Here is a 20,850-nt window from a genome sequence, read left to right on the forward strand (position 1 = left end):
TATCTTCTTACTGGATTGTCCCCTTCCTTATTGTATAGTGTCCTTCTTTGTCTCATGGTATAGTTTTTGTTTTATTTATTTGTTTATTTATTTTTATTTTTAAAGTAGGCTCCATGCCCAGTGTGGAGCCCAACCAGGGCTCGAACTCACAACCGTGAGATCAAGACCTGAGCTGATATCAAGAGTTGGACACTTAACTGACTGAGCCACCCAGGCACCCATTTGGTCTTCGTTTTAAAGTCTACTTCGACTAATGTGGATACTCCCGGGAGGTCATTCTCCCCCGGCTCTATCCAGGTGGTGAACAGAAGCATAGGGCTCTGCCCCATGACATACAGTCCCTTTCCACAACGTTGGAGATGAAGCCAGGCCTTGAGTCTGTGCCTGCATATTCCTACAGCTTCTCAGAGTCCTGTGGACAATGACTGAGGAGACAAACCATGCAGGAAACAGCTCTCTAGTCTATCTGGATCTAGGTTGACTGGAAAAAAAAAATCTGCTTTTATCAACTGCTGTACTACTGGATTAAGCTCTTACCTACCTTGTTTTGCAGTGATCACTCAGGATTCCAAATAAATTGATTTGAGGAGAGAAGAGGAGCCTCACATAACATTGGCAGTTGACTCTTATACTTTTGGGTCATTTATTTGGCAGGGAGAGTTGGTAAAATGAATGATAAATGCTGTTTTTATAAGATAAGCCTGGACGTTAGGAAGCTTGGGCACATTTGACCCCTTTTTAAAACTGCCCTTTATAGCAAATTGGGGAAACAAGTTGAATGTTTTATAGGACAGGTGCCCATTGAAATTTGAGGAATCAGGACAGCACTGAATATGGACAAGTCTATTAAAACAGTCTAGGGGCGCCTGGGTGGCGCAGTCCTTAAGCGTCTGCCTTCGGCTCAGGGCGTGATCCCAGCGTTCTGGGATCGAGCCCCACATCAGGCTCCTCTGCTAGGAGCCTGCTTCTTCCTCTCCCACTCCCCCTGCTTGTGTTCCCTCTCTCGCTGGCTGTCTCTCTCTGTCAAATAAATAAATAAAATCTTTAAAACAAACAAACAAACAAAAAACAGTCTGGTCCTGGGGCGCCTGGGTGGCTCAGTCATTAAGCGTCTGCCTTCGGCTCAGGGCGTGATCCTGGAGTCCTGGGATCGAGCCCCACATCAGGCTTCTCTGCTGGGAGCCTGCTTCTTCCTCTCCCACTCCCCCTGCCTGTTCCCTCTCTCGCTGGCTCTCTCTCTCTCTCTCTGTCAAATGAATAAATAAACTTTAAAAATCTTAAAACAAAACAAAACAACAACAACAACAAAACACACACACAAAAAAACCCCAGTCTGGTCCTTTGACCCACAAAGCCCAAAGATTCCAGAATGCCTATCAGCAGAAAATTTGTCTTAAGGAAACTGAGATACTTCTTGGCCTTTTCTACCATTCTCAAGTGTACCGGCTTTTCTAACTACATAACTGAACAGAAGACAGGAGCCCATCAGATCTTAAGTGTGTCTTATTAAAGATCCAGATCTGTTTATAATGTATTTATGAATTATAATAAAGATTACTGTATATTTAAAAAAATAAAGTCTATTTCATCAAAAAAAAAGTATTGCTACTCCAGCTTTCTTTTGACATCCACTTGCATGATAAATGTTTCTCCATCCCCTCCCTTTAAATCTGCAGGGAGCTATAGGCCTAAAATGATCTCTTGTAGGCAGCATATAGATGGATCTTGTTTTTTTGGATTTTTTTTTTTTCTTTTCCATTCTCTCATCCTATGTCTCTTGATTGGAGCATTTAGTCCATTTACATTCAAAGTAATTATTGATAGATACATATTTATTGCCATTTTATTACTTGTTTCGTAGTCGTTTCTAAAGATTTTCTCTAATCCTTCTTGTCTTGTCTCTCTTTCATGGTTTGCTGGTTTTCTTTAGTGATGTATTTGGATTTCTTTCTTTATTCTTTGCATATTTATTCGTGGTTTTTGACCTGTGGTTACCATTAGGTTTGTATATAACCTCTTCTGCATAGAGCAGTCTGTATTAAGTTGATGGTGATTTAAGTTTGAACCCATTTACTCTTCTCCCCATGTTTTAGGTATATGGTGTCATATATTACATCCTTTTATATTGTGAGTTCCCTGACTGATTTTTTTTTTACAGAAATATTCATTTTTACTGCTTTTGTGTTTCATACCTTCATTCCTATCATTTTTGGTCTTTCCTTTCCACTCAAAGAATCCTGTTGATATTTCTTGCAGGGCTGGTTTAATGGTCATGAACTCCTTTAGTTTTTGTTTGTCTGGGAAACCCTTTATCCATCCATCTATTCTGAATGATAGCCTTGCTATTGTATTGTTTTAAGATTTTTCTTACTCAGCACTTGGAATGTATCATGCCACTCCTTTCTGGCTTGGAAAGATTCTGCTGAGAAACCTGCTGATGGTCTTATATGGTTTCCTTTTATGTAACTGTCTTTTGTCTTGCTGCTTTTAAGATTTTTTTATCACTATATTTTGCCATTTTAATTACAATATCTTTTGGCATGGATCTGCTTTTGTTGAGTTTGTTGGGTGTTCTCTGTGCGTCCTGAATCTGGATATCTGTTTCCTTAGCCAGATAAGGGAAAATTTCAGCTATTACTTCCTCAAATAAATTCTCTGCTCCCTTTTCTCTCTTCTTCTTCTGGGACTCCCATAATATGAATGTTTTTACATTTGATGGAATCACTGAGTTCCCTAAGTCTATTCCCATTTTGCATAGTTATTTTTTTCTGTCTTTTGTTCAGCTCGATTACTTTCCATTACTCTGTCTTCTAGGTCATTAATTTGTTCCTCTGCTTCCTCCAGCCTGCTGTTCATTCCCCCCAGTGTGTATCTCGTTTTGTTTATTGACCCCTTTATCTCTACTATGTTATTCCTTATCTTTATGTTAATGGTGTCGCTGATGTCCTGCATTCTTTTCTCAAGTCCAGTGAGCATCTCTATGCTTTAAATTCTCCACCACGCATGTTACTTATATCTGTTTTGCTTAGATCTCCTGCCATGGCTTTGTCTTATTCTTTCATTTGGGACAAATTCCTCTGTCTTCTCATTTTGTCTAAGTCTTTGTGCCTGTTTCTCTGTGTTAGGAAAGTCAGCGATGTCCCCTGTTCTTAAGGGTAATTGCTTTATGAAGAAGAGGTCCTGTAGTGCCCTCCTACGTAATGTCCTCTATTCCCTGGGGCCTGGCACTTCTGGGAGCATCTCCAAAGTGTGCTGTGTGTGCTCTGCTCTAGTGTCCTGGCTGCTTTATCCTTCAGGCCAGTCATTTGCAGAGGCTCTCTTTGCCTGTGGTGGGCCGTATTTGGTCCTTGGCCTGAACGTGCCATGTTTTGCACTAGGTGTGCTTTTGTGAAATGAGACTTGTTACCACCACCAGAACCAAGGCGTTGCAAAACTCCTGGGTTGGGAGACACAGTGGTGGCAGGGGTTTGGGCTGGTCTTCTGAGGAAGGCAGCTCACTGCACTGGGACTGGAAAGGGTGGTTCCATTCCACCAGAGCATGGGGGGAGGGGCGGGGTTTGGTATAAGCAAGTTAAGTAGTGAGTGTTGGCCCTGGGCCCTGTGTTTATAATGAGGGCCAGGGGAGGGAAATGGCTCCTGACAGTTTCTTTGTTCCTGGAGGGGTCTCTCATGAATGCTACCTCTTTGGGGCATGCTCTGAGACAAGCAACTAACCTCCCACTGTGTGCCCCATAAGCTCTTCTGATTGCTGTTTCCATACTGTACGTCTGTGGGCTGTTTGCCCTGCCTTCTCTCCAAAAGCAGCCCCAGTGTCCGCCAACCTCTCTCACAGCCAAGCAGGCTGACCTTTAAAACTCCAGGCTCTAAGCCCCTCTCACTTTCCAAGCCAATTTTCCCATGTGCTCCCCCGTGAGCTAGTCTGTCTCTTGTGCTTCTTTCCCTAAGACCGCAGCTCCCTCCTCACTGCAGCAACCAGGATCCATTTCTTTTCCAAGCTACGTCTCTGTATTTCCTACCTTCTTCTATGCGGCCTATTGTCTACCTTTAGTTGTGGAGTTTGTTCTGACAGTCTTCAGATCAATTCCTGGGGTATTTGGGATGATGTGATAGTGATCTGGTTGTGTTGGTGGGACAAGGTCCTCCTAGGCTCCTCCTGCTCCACCACCATCTTCCCCTCCACTCTGAGTTGTTGATATTTTCGAGTCGCATGAGCTCTTTATATAGTACGTACATTAAACACTTGTTTTTCACATTATATATACTATACCTAGTAAAGACATCTGCCATTTGGCATCTTGCCAAATAGAAATTTAAAATTTTTATGTGAACATTTTGAGTGTTTTATGACTTTTGGTTTTGGCACCTCCTTAGAAAGGCCCTCCCCTTTCTCAGTTTTTTGGTTTTGTCTTTTTAATCCTTCACATTTTTTGAAGAAGTCTTCATGAAAGAAACAATGACTCAAAACTTTAGCCTGGCTTTGGAAGCATTTTGTATCTCTCTAAGATACTTTTGGTTCACTGACATTTTCACAGCAGGAAGTACTTACTAAGTTGGCACACTTGTGGGAATTCTCAGCACTGGCACAGCAGAGGCTGTTTTGCGATTTATCAGAGGAAACTCTTGACCATGTCTGGGGTGCTGCGAGTCCCAAGGAAGCACTCTCTGTTACTTCCAAAATGAGACTTTGACACTGGATTTCTCCAAGTTTCACTATCCAAGAAATAGAAATTTTCATACCACAAAAGCAAAATATAGCCAGAACAACAAACACCATTTAATTTGATAAGATGATGAGGCAACAACAGGGTCCCAAGGTTTCCAATGAACAGTTTCTCCAAATCCACATTTATAAATTCATATATGCCTCTTGGGGAGTTATTTCAGGAACTCCCTATCTGTATTATTGTTACATTTTCTCCAACAGTTACAGGCAGAGAGCTTTGAATTAACATATTTTTTCTTACGTTCACTATAACTGGAAAAGCTTCCTGGACGTAAGATTAGGAGTGCAGATCTTTAGAAAGGAAAGGGTAATTTGACCACCGGGTGATGCACTTTTGCCTGTTATGGCAGGTAGGCATGGCTAATACGGTTTCCAAACAGAACACTATGACAGGGTTCTGATAATGTGCAACTGGGGACCAGACTGCCACATTCTCCCCAAATTCCTGCATTCAATACAGACTCCCCCATTCATTCCTGTTTGGAAAACCACATTTTGCCTCCCGCTTATTAAGGAGAAAACATCAATGTTTGCCTATAAACAGTGATTCAAATCAGACTTCAAACCTGACAAATATAAACATTACAGACTTAGCTGCCGTTTACAGTGTGTATTCTCTTTGGGGGTTAATGAACACCTACCTCCTCATTTCTAGCACCTACTGGAAATAAGAACAGTGAACAGTTAATCCTAGTAACGTAAACAGATCCTGGCTTAGTAAGCCCCTGGAGAGAAGTAGAAATAAAACATTATAGAGTACTATAGGTAATTCTAGGTAAGAGTCTTCCTCCTCGTATGAGTGTATGTGTGGTTTTTCAGAATCTCGGGTTTCTCTTAATCACATATTTAAAAAGGACTAGTCATATATTTTCATTTAAGTGTCTAAGATGCTACTCAGCAAAATGAGAAAGGCAATTTTCCATCTGGTTCTGGGATTTTGGATCCTTTATCTACTCCTTTTCAAGAAGATAATAAAAACAGTTGCTAACTTACGTTAAATGCTTATTATGTGTCAAGCACTGCGTGAATAAGCACAGTGTAGCTTTTAGTCCTCATAGCGCCCCCATGTGATAGATACTTCTTAAGTCACATCCTGTGTGCTTAGTGGAGTAATCCTCTCAGTAAAGAAGTCTATTGACTATGTTAAGGTTATAGAGATTTAATATTAATGTGGAATGGAGTAAGTCCAATAGGCAAGCAGCAACACTTTCGATTTCTCCATTTGTTGCTTCACTATCTCCAGAGACCTAATGATTACCTTAGAGGCAGAATGGTTTGAATGCATAGACATCTATGAATGGACTTTCATTTTCTTCCTTCCTTTGATCTAAGTGAGTGGTTCTGAAACACGTGTATGTAAGAATTGCTGTACAGAGTTGGGTAAAACCATTTTTACTGTATTTTATAGTTTAGGAGCAATTTAAGAGATGTTCAAGGTGATTTTGACTATATATGATTTTTGCCTAATATGTTGGCTTTATGCTGAATCATTTGCAGGGAAATGACAAAGGACCAAGAGATTCAGGCTAGGAGAGAAAAGAAGACTCGAGAGAAGAGAACCAAGAAGACTTCCAGGTAGAGTGAAAGAGTGCCTACCTGGATACTGGACAATCTGAGGTCAAAGGAGGTGGAAAGGAAGCAAGGCCACGAGGAATGAATGCCAGATACTGTGGTGAAAGTGCTTTCTTTATCTGTGTTATCTCAATTATTATAGTTATCCTTTGGATATGGAAACTAAAGTTACGAGTGTTTAAATGACTTGCCTGGTGTCACAAAGATGGCAGATGGTTGAGCGAACATCCAAACCCAGGTCTTTCTCACTCTAAAATTCAAGGTCTTCCTACCATAGGTGGCTTCCTTATGGGTTAGGACTTCCTGAAGTCAGCCAGAAAGAACTCTGAGGAATGGTGATATGTTGGCTTTGGATGACCTAAAGCTTTGGGCAAGTTTCTTATAAGGCCATGTCCTCATGGAGAACAGACAGGCTGAGCTGGTATGGATAGTTTAGGAAACAAGCAGAATTTTACAAAAATAGCTGCATCCTTGCCTATTCATGATTTCTTTCCTTCTGAAAACATGGAAGAGACATCAAGACACTGGGCTTTCATGTACACAAGTGTGTAACACATGGTGGTGTCTTCAGGTGCTCACTTCTCTGGTCCCCTGGGAATATAATTTGAATGTCCCAGTAAAAGACACTGTAAACCCAGATGCCAGACCTTAATTAGGCTGAAAACTGTAATCGCTCTACAAAAAACATGCCCCCAACTTTGAAGACCTGCTAGCAGCTTTAGAAGAAATAGCCATGGGCTACAATGACAACAGTGGAGATGTGTAGCTAACCCTGCCATGCTCGTTGGCAGCAGGAGAAGGCAGAACACTGGAGAAATGTAAGAACCAGTAGGGAAATCAGGGAGTGCCCTAGACACTCATAAAGAAGAAGGGGCTCCATTGGCTTTGAAGGCTCATTAACACTACTAGTCAAGGGTGTAAAGTGAATTTCACTATAATAGACCAAAGGCTGTCCGTGTAGTAAAACTGGACTTTAGAATAAATAAGAACTACTTTATATTCACAACTAACACCACATACTGCTATCATTATACATAGCCAATGGCTTTACTCAAAGAAAATAAATGTGATGTGATATGAAATTTATATAAATATGCAAGATCATTTTCTAGGATCTACCAGTGAATTACCAATAGGAGATGAAGAAAGAGTTTACAGAGGAGGAAAAAGGAATTAATGCATAGAAAAGTCTATAGCCTCATAAAACTAAACACACACACACACACGAGTACCAGTAAAACATGGGCTCTCTCTGTATTATTTCTTATAACTCCATGTGAATCTACAATTATACGAATAAATTTTTCTATTTATAAAAGTCTACAGCCTCAATAGTAATTAAATGAATGCAATCAAAACAAAATTAAGTTCTGCTTATAAAACATGGATGCCAGAGCAAATGAAAAATGTTGGCAGGGGTACCCGGCTGGTTCTTGATCTTGGGGTTGTGAGTTCAAGCCCCATGTTGGGTGTAGAGATTACTTAAAAATAAAACATATTTTTAAAATGTTGCAAAAAAGATGGGAGACATGTTACACTCTTACACCGTTAATAACATTGCAAGTCAGTTCAATCAGTTCTGAAACAATCAGAGTTTTGAATTTTCTACAGTTAGAATTTTATATAGGCCATTGTGCAGTTCTTTTTCCTTGGATTTTTAAATTTTGAAAATCCTGCATGCTTCTTTTATATGGGAAAGTAAGGGAGTAATGAGAACTCTCCATACTTAACACTCATTTTTCTGTAAATTTAAAACTGATCCAAAAAAGTCTATTAATTAAAAAAGAAAGAGGGACGCCTGGGTGGCTCAGTTGGTTGAGCATCTGCCTTCAGGTCAGGTCATGATCCAGGGGTCCTGGGATTGAGTCCTGCATGGGGCTCATTGTTCAGCGGGAGCCTGCTTCTCCCTCTGCCTGCCACTCCCCTGCTGTATTCCCTCTCTCTCTCTCTCTCTCTGACAAATAAATAAATAAAATCTTTAAAAAAATAAAAATAAAAGAGAAAGAAAAAAGGAAGAAGCTGTGAATACACGAAAAGTCATTAAACTGTATGCTTTAAATTGGGGAATTGTATGGTATATTAATTACATCCCAATAAAGCTGCTTTCTTTAAAAAGTAAAAGAACATGAAAGTGTATTTTGTAGTTCCTAAGGCAACCACAAAATAAAATATAAAAAGATATAGTGAGGGGCACCTGGGTGGCTCAGTCGTTAAGCATCTGCCTTCAGCTCGGGGCATGATCCTGGCGTTATGGGATCGAGCCCCACATCAGGCTCCTCCGCTGGGAGTCTGCTTCTTCATCCCCACTCCCCCTGCTTGTGTTCCCTCTCTCTCTGGCTGTCTCTCTCTCTCTGTCAAATAAATAAATAAAATCTTAAAAAAAAAGATATAGTGAAAGTTATAGTAAGTAAATTAAAATGCAATACTAAACAGGTTCAAATAACCCAGAAGAGGAAACAGACAAATGAAAAACAGAGAGAAAAAGCAGAAGACTAATAATAAAATGATAGAGGTAAATCCAAATATATCAATAATTACATTTAGTGTAAATGACCTAAATACAAAATAAAAGAGAGATTATCAGAGTAGTTGAGCAAATTGCTAGCAGCCCTACTGTAAGAGTGGGAATCCCAAGGTTTGGGTTCCTCACTTGTGACATAAACCCATCATAGGTGTAGCATGCATCTGGGTCACCCCATATCATTCCTATGGGACTTGGGGGCAACCGAATGTGTGAACATAAAGTTCATTCTGCCTATGACCCATGAGCCTTGTGTTTTGCCAACATGAATGAAACTTGGCAGGTGGATCTGTTAGCTTCTTAGAGCGGTGGCATTTCAGACCTTCCACGGTTTTTTACTGTGAGGTTTATGGCAGGAATGCAAGGCTGGTTCAATGTTCAGAAATCAATCCATCTAATCAACCATATTAATTGCTTAAGGGAGAAAAACTACACAATAATAGAAATCTACGCAGAAAAAGCACTGGACAAAACAAAACACCCACTCACAATATACACCCTCACCAAACTAGGACTAGAAGAGAACGTCCTCAACCTGAGAAGATGTAGCTACAAAAACCTAGGTTAAATATCAGCTCGGCCTGTGTCCAAGGTAGACCAGAAGTGACCTCACTGAAGAAGGGCAGAATTTGGTGGATGAATTCCCAGCCTCCCAGCCCCTGGCCCCTGGCGGGAGGATTCTGAGATGGTCTGCACACTCTCAGAGTGCCCGGCACCACAGACTCCCCATTGCCCACGGCGGGGACCTGTTCCTTGACCCCCTTGGCCTGCTCACCTCCCTCACTCCGTTCCAGGGATGGCCTCACAGATGATCCTACCCTCACCTGGGGTCCGCTTCAGGGAGGAGCCAATCCCCGCACCCCCTTTCCGCCCTGGGCTCAGTGAAGAGCGAGTCTCCTCCCCACTTGCAGCTCGCTCTGCACGTCCACCTCTCCGTCTCCCTCTCTCCAGCTCCTTTCAGCGCCTCTGGGTCTCGATCTTCCCCGTTAGGAGACTCTGGCTGAGCGAGGGGACCCGCCACGCATGGCGCCGCAGCCCTTGCGGCCAGCTCTGCTCAGGCCGCTCCCGCGGGCCAGGCGCCGGCACCTCCGGGCCGCAGGGGGCGCTGTGGGGCGGGGGCCGGGCCCGAGTCCCAGCGTGCACCGCGCGGGGGCTGGGCCTGCGGGGCCGGGCGGGGCGGGAGGCCGCGCGCCTAGGGAGGTGCTGCGGAGCTACCCTGGCGTTCGGCGTCTCTGGGGCAGGCGCTGGGCCCGGGTCAGGGGCCGGGCGGAAGCGCTGAGGGCCATGGCCGAACCGGCTCTGGTAAGAGGGGCCGTGGAGGATCCGGGCCGTATCGAAATTCGTCCCTGTCGCGGTCTGGAGTGGGGTCCCGAGTCGTGGAGTGAGGCGGCGGGGGACTGTCCGGGACCCAGGACTGAGCTCCGAGCCCCTAGCCGGTGAAGGCGCGGTATAGGTGCTCGAGTTGTTCTGCAGTTGAGCTGGAAGAAAGGGGCCACGTGGAGAAATCCAGGGTCTTACCGGTCGTCCCCTCAAGTCACCCGCTGTTTCCGCCCTGTGTCGGGGCTCTTTGAACGTCGTGGTTTCTCTTGGGCTCTCGTTCTGTGCTCTGCTGGCGAATGTAGCCTCGGCGAACCTCATCTGTATATACGGATGAAAAAAGTTAGGGGAAGGAAGACTGGGCATGAGAGGACCTGGAGACTGGTGCCTCTAGGAAATGAGAGAAAATGTGAAACCAGTTGGGGTTGTTAATGGAAAATGTGAACCCTGGTTTTAGAGTTTAAAAGGCTTATCCTGAGCTTAATCCAGGAAACTGTTAAATTCAATTAAGTATAATCTGCCTACCTATGCAAGTTTTCCTTCTGCCTTTCTGAAATTTCATATCTAATAATCTTACTAATGTAATGCATTTTCTTCCCTTCTTCTCACCCCTTCGCGCAGCAGGAACAGGATAGAGGGAAACTTCTTGGACTGTACTATCTTTGCAACTTCCTATGAATTTGTAATTATTTCAAAATAAAAAGGGTTTTTTTTTTTTTAAAGTCTTGCATAGCAATAGTTGCTGCCAAGTAAAGGATCCCCCTCTAGATGGTACATGTGCTCAAAGGTCTGCTAGTCATTCATTCACTATATGGGCCTCTGTGACCCCTCCATTACATCGTTCATGGCACCATCCAGAGAGGCGGAGACTTCAGTATAGTTTCTTCTTGTCTCTTAAAGACATGGGAATTGAAAGAAAGTAGCTTAAAGGTGAAAATGTGTGTATGTACTGTTTGTGATTCCAGGTAACGATGACATTTGATGATGTGGCCTTATATTTTTCGGAGCAAGAATGGGAGATCCTGGAGAAGTGGCAGAAGGAAATGTATCAGCAAGTGATGAAGACCAATTATGAGACTCTTGATTCCCTGGGTAAGATGGGCTTCAAAGGAATCATTTTTGGGGAACCTGCCTAATACCAATAGGCTCTCTGTTCTGTATTAGCTATTGGCTGGTTGAATATGATTCTGTTCCTGATTTACACTCAGAATATGCCCTTAACTTCCTATTATGACCTTGGAGTATTTAACTTGTCCCTTTTTTTTTTTTTAAATATTTTATTTATTTATTTGACAGAGCGTGCACGCACTCACAAGCAGGCAGAGTAGCAGGCAGAGGGAGGGGGGAAGCAGGCTTCCTGCTGAGCAAGGAGCCCGACTCGGGGCTCGATCCCAGGAGTCTGGGATCATGACCTGAGCCGAAGGCAGTCGCTTAACCCACTGAGCCACCCAGGCGCCCCTAACTTGTCTGTTTTTATCTAACGGCATCTGCATCCCTCAGTCTTATTAATTCTTCAGTCTCTTTCACCCAAACCCTCCCTTGTTTCTCCCACAGTTAGAGTTACTAAATAATCTAATCACCTCTCTCTTTCAAGTATACCCTTTTATTTTTTTGACTGATACTTCAATGCTTTCTTATGTTGTCTAAATAGGATGAATTTTCTATCCTCATAAGAACTGGGAAAATAACTCTCTGATAGAGGGAGAAGGAGCAGTGGGATGGGATGTTTAGGTATCCCTAGAGAAATACTCGGGGCAGATTTGAAGAGAAATTTATGGAGATTATACCTTGCTGTTTATCCAACTTGCTCTGATTCATTCTTGTTTCATTAAAACCATTTCTGCTGTTTTCACTTTAATAGGTGATCTCGGTATAGCCCGTAGCATTCTCTCGCTCCTTTGGGGTTTATAACCTCTTCCATCTGAGATACAAAAGACAAGATAAGTCAATTGTGTGAAATCAGGGGGAAGAGAATTCTAAGCAGAGGAAGGACTAGGGCAGAAGTTCAGGATTGGAATGTATATGCTCAGTATGGGTTGGGGGGGGAGGCTACTGGAGCACATGGTAGAAGGCTAGGAGAAGGGGACAGTAGTATACCAAATGAGGAAGGGGCCTCTAGGATTTTATTCTAGATGAAGGGAAGATAAGATGATGAGAGGATTTACACGGGAGTAATATGTCAAAATTTGTTTTTAACAATTACTTGAGCCGCTATGTGGAGAATGAGTGATTGTGCACAGCAATGAAGGGAGAGACACCAGCCAAGATTCTCAGCAGGGCAGGTGAAGCTTTATGGCAGCTGAACCAGGTAGTTAGTAATGAAGAGAGAAGTAGACGGGCTCTGGATATCTTTTGGAGGTAGCATTCCAGCATTGCTGGTGGATTGGATGTGGAGTCTCAGGGTGAAAGAAGAATCAGTCCTAGATTTTTGGCTCAAGTATATTGAAGACAATGGCTTTATTCACTGACAGGACGAAGCTTGAGGAGAGAGCCTTCAGTTTGAGATGCTTATTAGATGTTTATATGGAAATCTATATAATTGGGTATGTGAGACCAGAATTTCAAGTGAAGATCAGGGCTGGATTCACAAATCTGGTGTTTTAAACCTGAGGGCTAGATGGGATCATCTAGGGAGAACATGTAGATAGGACAGAGCACCAGGACACCTCAACTTTTGGAGTTCAAGCTAAGCAGTTGGAGGCCAGTAAGGTACGAGAAACTAGAGCCATGTGCTGATCCAGTGTTGAGTTTGGAGTTACCACAGCTAGTGTCTGCGGGCTTGGAAAATCCAGTCTGATTTTCCCGCATTTTAAAACCCAAAGGGCATTATTATTATTATTTTTTTTAAAGATTTTATTTATTTATGTGACAGAGAGACAGCCAGCGAGAGAGGGAACACAGCAGGGGGAGTGGGAGAGGAAGAAGCAGGCTCACAGCGGAGGAGCCCGATGTGGGACTCGATCCCGGTACGCCGGGATCACGCCCTGAGCCGAAGGCAGACGCTTAACCGCTGTGCCACCCAGGCGCCCCCAAAGGGCATTATTTACAAGTGGTTTTCTTTTCTTTCTTTTCTTTTCTTTTTTTTTTTTTTTTTAAGATTTTATGTATTTATTTAAGAGAGAGAGAGAGAGCACAAGCAGGGGAGAGGGGCAGAGGGAGAGGGAGAAGCAGACTCCCCACTGAGTGGGGAGCCTGATGTAGGACTTGATCCCAGACCCTGGGATCATGAGCTAAGCTGAAGGCAGATGGTTAACGGACTATGCCACCCAGGCGCCCTACAAATGATTTTCTTTACAGGATGTCCAGATATCAGCCCCAGAGATGAGGACTTAGCACGTCCAGCCTCAGGCCCAGGAATCTACCATTTTTCACAGGCACTTTAGGTACTGCTAATGCTGGTGGTACCCAGTTCACTTTGAGAAACACTGACCTGAGGGCTGAGCAGTAGGTGGCACTACTACACGGTATCCGTTGCATCTGCTAAAATCACTCCATTGCTTTGTAACCACCCTTCTTCCCTTCATGCTTATGTCATTAGACACATTACTCTCTCCCCCTTCATAATCGTTGTCATTGAACAACTTCCTGGTTCCTTCACTGTACCTTAGTAGTTAGTTTCCTTGGATGTGGGGAGTCTAGTCAGAAGTGTTTAGTGGTCAGGATCCCTCCTTAACCCCCTGCGATTTTGCTTTTTATTGTTCTCATAATGGTCATTTGTTAATGCTTTCTGCCCAGACCTGTTGGCCTTTTAAAAATCATCGTCCTTAACTTCTCTCTTTCCTTTAATTTTGTGAAATATTGCAGAGGACATTTAAGCTAAACAGTCTTGGTTAGGCTATATTTTATTGTCATTCATGTAGTTTCAAGGGCTTCAATTTCTTTAACCTAACTTTGATGATGTATCTTCAGGAATCAAAGTTAACTGTGAAAATCACGTTTAGTGAAGTACTCAGGTAAACCCAGACTGAGTCTATGTGAACTCTCTTTGCAGGTGGTGTTTTTTCCAAGCCAGATTTGATCACCTGGATAGAACAAGGGAGAATGCTATTAATCAGAGACCAGGGACCCTTGGAGAAAAACATGACACTTAGCCCTTCTACTGATGAGCAGTGGGACTTGCAGAAAACTGGAAAATTGCTGTATTTTGGTAAGTGTGATGGATTTAGGATCATGACTCATTTCATTTTCCTGAATCTTTCTGGATAGGCAGCTGGACCTGGTGAATAAGAAACATTGTTTTGATGGAGAATGTTAGGGTTTTTTACTCAAAGTGGGAAACAAACATAAGAATGTATTACTTTTTATAAATAGGGAAGTTGTGTATGTTTCATTAAAAAAAATTATGACCCTGGAAAGAAGTACCTGTAAAAGAGCAAGTAAAGGACCCATTTGTCAAGTCCTGAGGAACGACCACCTTCTCCATCACACCATTGTGTCCATTTGAGTATGGAGCAGTGGAAAACTGTCCAATTTGGTATAATGTATTATTGTTTATTATACAGATTTTTAGAACTTGGGTTTTTTCAAGTTCTTTTTGAAAGATTCCTTTTTGAATTCCTTGTATCATAAGAAAAACATTGGAAATATTTTATAACACTTTAAATACTTAAGGGAATATGTCATTTTTTAGACTATGCTAATGTTTTATTAAATGGAGAGCTTCTAAGTCCCTGGAAGTCAAAGGATTCTCCTGAAGAGGAGGGGATTTGAACCAGGGAATGTATGGTTAAGTCCATCAAAAGAATAAAAGAATTCCCAAGGACTTTATTTCATTGCCACCGTCTCTTATTTTATTCATCTAATGAGAATTGAGTCCCTACCATGTTCATAGGACTGTCAAGTTATTACTTAGGCTGGGGGGGGATGGAGAGATTTATATATCTATACGTATATTCTCCTGTGGGAGTTTGTTGTCTGACATGGCAGTTAAGTTAGTCGATTACATTGAACTGTTGTACTAGTCATCTATAAAATGGGACTGTATGCAATTTAATAAAATAGTAAGTGGCAGTGGTGGTAGTGCTATATAGGGATTTAGAGGAGAAAAAGTAGAGTAGAGATAGCAGTTTTTCAGGAGGACTTCTAAGGAATTAGGATTTAAATAGCAAAGAATGGGCAGATTTGGTTAGAGAAGATCAGCAGGGGTCATACATGAGCTGAGACTCAGAGGTGGGAACAAGACCATTGTATTTAGAAAATGTATAGCTAAATGTTATTCTTGGGGATGGCATGGGAGATGGAGAAGGGGAAACATAAATTAATGCCAGATAGCTGAGGCTAGGAATGCCAAGGTAGAAGTTTGACTTCATCCTACAGAAAGGGAGGACCTAGAAAGGTTTCTGAGTACCAAAGAATGAACAACTTTAGTGGCTAACCCTAAAAACTAATGTTCCTTTCGTGCCAAGTGGCACTGACCCAATAATCACAGCTGCTCCTCTGCCTGGAATAAATAGTACATGATAAGAAACAGGATTCAAGGAGACAGGTAAGTATGACCTAGACATCAGCTGTGGAGTGCTAACTTACTAAATGACATCACCCAGTTGGAAACGTAACCTGTGTTGTTATGAAGATGACCATAAAGCGTAATCAGAGTCCTTCTCTGGGGGCAGGCCCGCCCACCCTTCCTGACAGGTGAATTTTCCACCTGTGTTAAGAGACTTAGAAAAGGAGAGCCCCAGGACCCAGTTCGACAGGTGGGAGAATAAGCAGTTCTGAAATACAGAGGCTCCAGTGAGCATCTGGAATTGTTCTCTCCAGTTTTTGTGGGTGAGAATAGATGCTACCTCAGCTTCCTGTTTCCTGTCGTCATGGCTTTTACTTTGGGAACAGCACTGACTATGCTTATATTAATACCTTTCTTATAATGCAGAGTTCCTTAGAAAAGGGAATTATCTCCATAGTGTTCTTTGTGAATTTAGTCAATTGCCATTTGACATTCCTAAGAAAGATACTTTCTATCAGCATTTCTTCCAGAAAGCTTTTTCTGAAATCTGTGGGTAGAAAGGGCAAGAATATGACCGAAGGCCTTCATACTTAAATATGGTGCTATTTATTTCACAGATTTAAGGAAATAGAATAGAATGGTCATATTCTCAGACTAACTTACCTTTATTTTCTTTCAACTTCTGTTTACCCTCTGAGGGTCATCCATAAGTTCACAAGATATATTTACCTGCAATTTTTTCCCCCACACTAAGCCATTTCTTAACACATAATGGAAGGATTTGCATATCGAAGTTAAACTTAAGTATAATTTACCTGTGGCAGGCAGTTGCACAGAGTCATCAAAATCAATGAGATTCCTTTTCCTGTGCAACATGTTAGAGATGTGAAGACAATTCTTGACCCCAGCATAGCACGGACACATTACTGGTAAGGGTGGGTCTTCTTTTTTTCTCTCCAGGTGACCAAGGAACTCTCGGGGCAAAAGAGGAGGAAGGCCATTTAAATGGTCTCCTAAAGCAGGGTTCATGTGCTACCTTACCAGGGGAGGAAAGAAGGATCTTACCAGATCAGAGAGCCACCTTACAGCATCCACATTTCCAGGAAATGGGGATTGTACATAAAGACCTCTACCTCCGAGCATCTAATCAGGATAAGAACAATGCATGGCATAAGCTGATAGGTGCTCCAGGTCACTTGGAAATTCCACCAGGACCAAGATTTTATTCCTGCTTTGTCTGTGGGAAGGTCTTTCAGCTAAAGAGTGACTTGGTAAAGCACAGAAGAAACCACTCTAAGAGCCAGCCCTGCAAATATTCCAAGTACAAAAACAAATCGAGAGGGAACTCTGAACTCAGGTGGAACCGGATGATCCTGTGTAAGAAGCAGCGTTTCCAGTGTGGCAAGTGCGAGAAGAGCTACTATCTCAAATGCAGCCTGCTCACTCACCACCAGGTTGTTCACACGGGGCAGCAGCCCTTTCCGTGCCCCGAATGTGACAAGACCTTCCAGTGTAAGGCCACTTTGAGGAAGCATCTGTGTTTGCATAAAAGGGAGAAGTCATTTTTCTGTGAGCAGTGTGGCAAGGGTTTCATCCAGCAGTGCAAGCTCACTGAGCACCTCAGGGTGCACACGGGGGAGAAGCCTTTCCAATGTCCAGAGTGCAACAGAAGCTTCCGTCTGCAGAGAAGTTTGAAGACCCATCTTTGCCAACACAATGAGAAGAAGCCCTTCTATTGTCCAGAATGTGGCAGAAGCTTCTCCCGGAAGGCTGCCGTGAAGGCCCACCAGAGGATACACAGTGGAGAGAAGCCATTTTCTTGTGACGAATGTGGTAGGAAATTCACACACAAGACGAAACTCACTGAACATATCAGAGTTCATACAGGAGAGAAGCCCTTCCAGTGTCCGGAGTGTAAGAAAAGTTTCCGCCTAAAGAGAAGCCTAAAAGCCCATCTGTTTCAGCACAGTGGGAAGAAGCCCTTCCAGTGTCCGGAGTGTGACAGGAGCTTCTCCTGGAAGAACGCCATGAAGGCCCACCAGCGTTTACACAGTGAGGAGAAGCCATTCTCCTGTGGGGAGTGTGGCAAGAGGTTTACCCGGCCCTCTAAGCTCACTCGCCATAGCCGAGTCCACAGCAGGCAAAAGGAATTCTCCTGTGACGAGTGCAAAAAGACCTTTCCTCGGCAGTCGAGGCTCACGGAGCACCTCAAGGTCCACACCAAAGAAAAGCCATTCTCCTGTTCGGAGTGCAGCCGGAGCTTCAGCCGACACTCGCACCTCACTGAGCACATGAGACTTCACAGTGGGGAGGAGCCTTTCCAGTGTCCTGAGTGTGACAAGAGCTTCTTCTGGAAGGCCTCCATGAAATTCCACCAGCGGATACACCGGGGCGAGAAGCCCTTTGCATGTAGCGAGTGTGGTAAGACCTACACTCAGCAGTCTCAGCTCACTGAACATAAGAGAATCCACAGTGGAGAGAAACCCTTCCAGTGTCCTGAGTGCAATAAAAGTTTCCGTCTCAAAGGAAATCTGAAAAGCCACCTGCTCCAGCACAGTGACAAAAAGCCATTCTCCTGTGTTAAATGTGGCAAAAGTTTCACTCAGCAGTACAGGCTCACTGAACACATCCGAGTCCACAGTGGTGAGAAGCCCTTCCAGTGTCCTGAGTGTGACAAGAGCTACTGCATAAGGGGAAGTCTGAAGGTCCATTTGCATACGCATAGTGGAGAGAAGCCCTTCAGGTGCTCTGAATGTGGCAAGGGGTTCCTCCAGAAGAGAAGTTTGAAAACCCATCTGCACCACCACAGAGGGGAGAGGCCTTTTTCTTGTGATGAGTGTGGAAGGAGCTTTACGTACTTGGGGGCACTGAACACCCACGTTGCGGTACATGCCAGGGAAAAGCCCTTCAGTGTCTAGGTCAAGCCACGCAGAAAGGAAGCAGCAACAGCTCTTGGGTCCGTGGCATAAGCTGGATAAGGAATTCACAAAACACTCGCTTCAGATACACTGGCCAGCTGCAGGCAGGCAAGGCGGGATGGCTCCTCGACAGATTCCAAATAATCCAGACATAAAAAAGGGGCATCTCTCCTCTGGAATCCCCATGGGCAGGGCCTGCCAGTCATGCAAGGAACAGTTTCTGCTTCCTATTACCAGGCCTCCTTATTTAAATTTGTATTGAGATTTTCAATTTTCTCATAGTGAATTTTCATTTTCTTCCACATGGTAAGAGAGCATCTGTGTCTCGGGAGAATTTTTCTCTGTTGCCAAAAATAAATGTCATCTACCATCTCCTTTGTTAATGATGGTGGAGAGAACTGTCATTTCCCTCTGGATTAATTTAAATTACCTAAAAGTCCACCATTGCGGGTAACAAGCAATGACTTGTATCTAACCCCTGTGCATTTCAATAGTGTATGTCAACTCAAGAAACATACTTGCCTTAATATTGGGGTCTCTTAGGTAAATACCAAAGGAAAAAATATTGCCAGTCCAAGACATCACTCCATTTTTTGTTCTGTGGCTTAATCTATCATCATAAGGTGATTTTCCAGCCTGTTCTAGCAAACCTTCATCCATCTCTTAGACTGTCAATCTTTTAACATCATTCCTACAAAAATGTATAGGTTTGCTTCCTTAGGGAATCCTTGGGGCCTGTGTAAATTTTCCATTTTTGTAGTACATGGCGGTCGCGGATTACCTGACTCAGCTGGAAGCAGGGGCACCTGACAAATCAGTGTTTATATAGGAAAGATGCCACCTCTGGTTGGCACATTCCTGTAGGTGCAAGCCTCTCATTGAGTCAGTGGTGCCTTCGTGTAAAGAAAAACACTTTCCCTAACCTGTGCCAGGCTACGTGTGGGCTGGATGTCAACCTTGGCTGGTCTCTTCACCAGCGTACCTCAGGACAACTTCGTGCCTGCCAGGGATACGTGTTGAAAATGTAAGGCCTTGGGGACCCTCCCCAGATGTACTGAGTGACGGTCTTTTCAAGTGAACTTGTTTGAAAAGTTTCAGGACATTTGACCTAGTGAGTGGAGAAACCGGAGGAAGGAAAGCTCTGAAAACATTCTAGTCATCCTGTGACGTTGAGGTTAGGCCTTTTCCTTTAAGCCTTTTCTCTCCTCCAGTTTCTAATAAAGCTTCTTATGATAAAAGTTTCTTACATTATGCATGTATTAGCTGAGGCTGCCATAACAAAACGCTACAGACTGGGGGGCTTAAACCACAGAAAAGTTGTTTTCTTACAGTTCTGAAGGCTAGCATTCCAAGATCAAGGTGCCAGCAGGGTTGGCGTCTGATGACACTCGCTTCCTGGGTCCTCACATGGTTTTTTCTCTGGGTACAGGGTGGGGGTGGGGGATCTCCGGTGTTTCTTCCTTTTATTAAAAGGACACCAATCCTATTGGATTAGGGCCCCAACCCTATGACCTCATTTAGCCTTAACTAATTAATATTGAAGAACCCGGTGATGTGCACTAGACCTGAGTGAAGTGAATGAGGAGGCACAAGAGATTAGGAGTGCTAATGGAATTTTTTCCTAAATTCCTAAATGGAAAAAAATACCAAGAATGGGGAAGAAACACTCCCCTCCAACAACAAAAAAACCTAACAGCTAGCTGTGTGTGTCTGCCCATCTCTCTCTCCTGAGCCACAGCTTGTGTAATAATGTCATGTATTCTCTCTTAGGTGCTGATGACTTTTCAAGTCTACATATCCATAGTTCAACTTCCTCCTGAGTATTTCTGACTTCCACAGGCATCTCAAACACAAAAGGCCCAAAATAAGACTCCTCGTCCAAATCAGCCCTCACTCTGCACCTCTTCCTTACACTGTCTTGTATTTCCCGCCTCTAAAGTTATACTAACCAATCTCCAAAGCTGTAAATCTGAGAATGATCCCAGATTTTCCTACACCCAACCTGTCTCCTAAATTCTTCCCAAATGTCCTTCTTTATCTCTATCATCACCACTAACTTAAGCCAACTTTTAAAAAATGTTAGTGTTTTTATTAACAGTTTTTTTCCTGCAGTGCATTCATCACCCTTCTAACAGATTGGTTTTCCTAAAATGCAACTCTAATGTTATTCTCAAAAAATATTTCTAGATGTTTCTGATTTTATTATAAATGCAAAGTCTAACATGACATTAGGAAAAAACGTCCGAGCTGACCCAGACCTGCCTTTTCAGCTTAAGCTTACCTATTCACCATATGAACTTCACTCTTACCAAATGACTCTTATCTTTCCCAGGTGCATCATATCCTCCTGACT

General features: G+C 43.2%; 1 protein-coding gene and 1 non-coding gene across 3 annotated transcripts; both read left to right on the top strand.

The window, feature by feature from the left end:
* The first annotated feature begins 250 nt into the window (after positions 1–250).
* LOC121105938 lies at positions 251–455 on the top strand. Its single transcript, XR_005838677.1, has one exon. It is a non-coding gene; the product is annotated as a small nucleolar RNA SNORA73 family (small nucleolar RNA).
* A 9,536-nt stretch (positions 456–9,991) lies between these two features.
* On the top strand, positions 9,992–19,735 carry ZNF425 (zinc finger protein 425). Of its 2 annotated transcripts, XM_008697266.2 has the most exons (4): positions 9,992–10,118; positions 11,099–11,225; positions 14,125–14,280; positions 16,540–18,901. In XM_008697266.2, exons 1-4 carry the CDS (start codon positions 10,101–10,103, stop codon positions 18,495–18,497), a joined length of 2,259 nt encoding a protein of 752 aa, XP_008695488.1. In that variant the 5' UTR covers positions 9,992–10,100; the 3' UTR covers positions 18,498–18,901. The 2 variants fall into 2 exon arrangements, with proteins under 2 accessions (XP_008695488.1, XP_008695490.1); XM_008697268.2 differs by lacking the exons at positions 9,992–10,118; positions 11,099–11,225 and adding an exon at positions 13,330–13,516 and having other exon boundaries at positions 16,540–19,735.
* The last annotated feature ends 1,115 nt before the right edge of the window (positions 19,736–20,850 follow it).

This window comes from Ursus maritimus, unplaced genomic scaffold (genome assembly GCF_017311325.1).
Source record: "Ursus maritimus isolate PB19 unplaced genomic scaffold, ASM1731132v1 scaffold_3, whole genome shotgun sequence".
NCBI classification, from domain to species: Eukaryota; Metazoa; Chordata; class Mammalia; order Carnivora; family Ursidae; genus Ursus; species Ursus maritimus.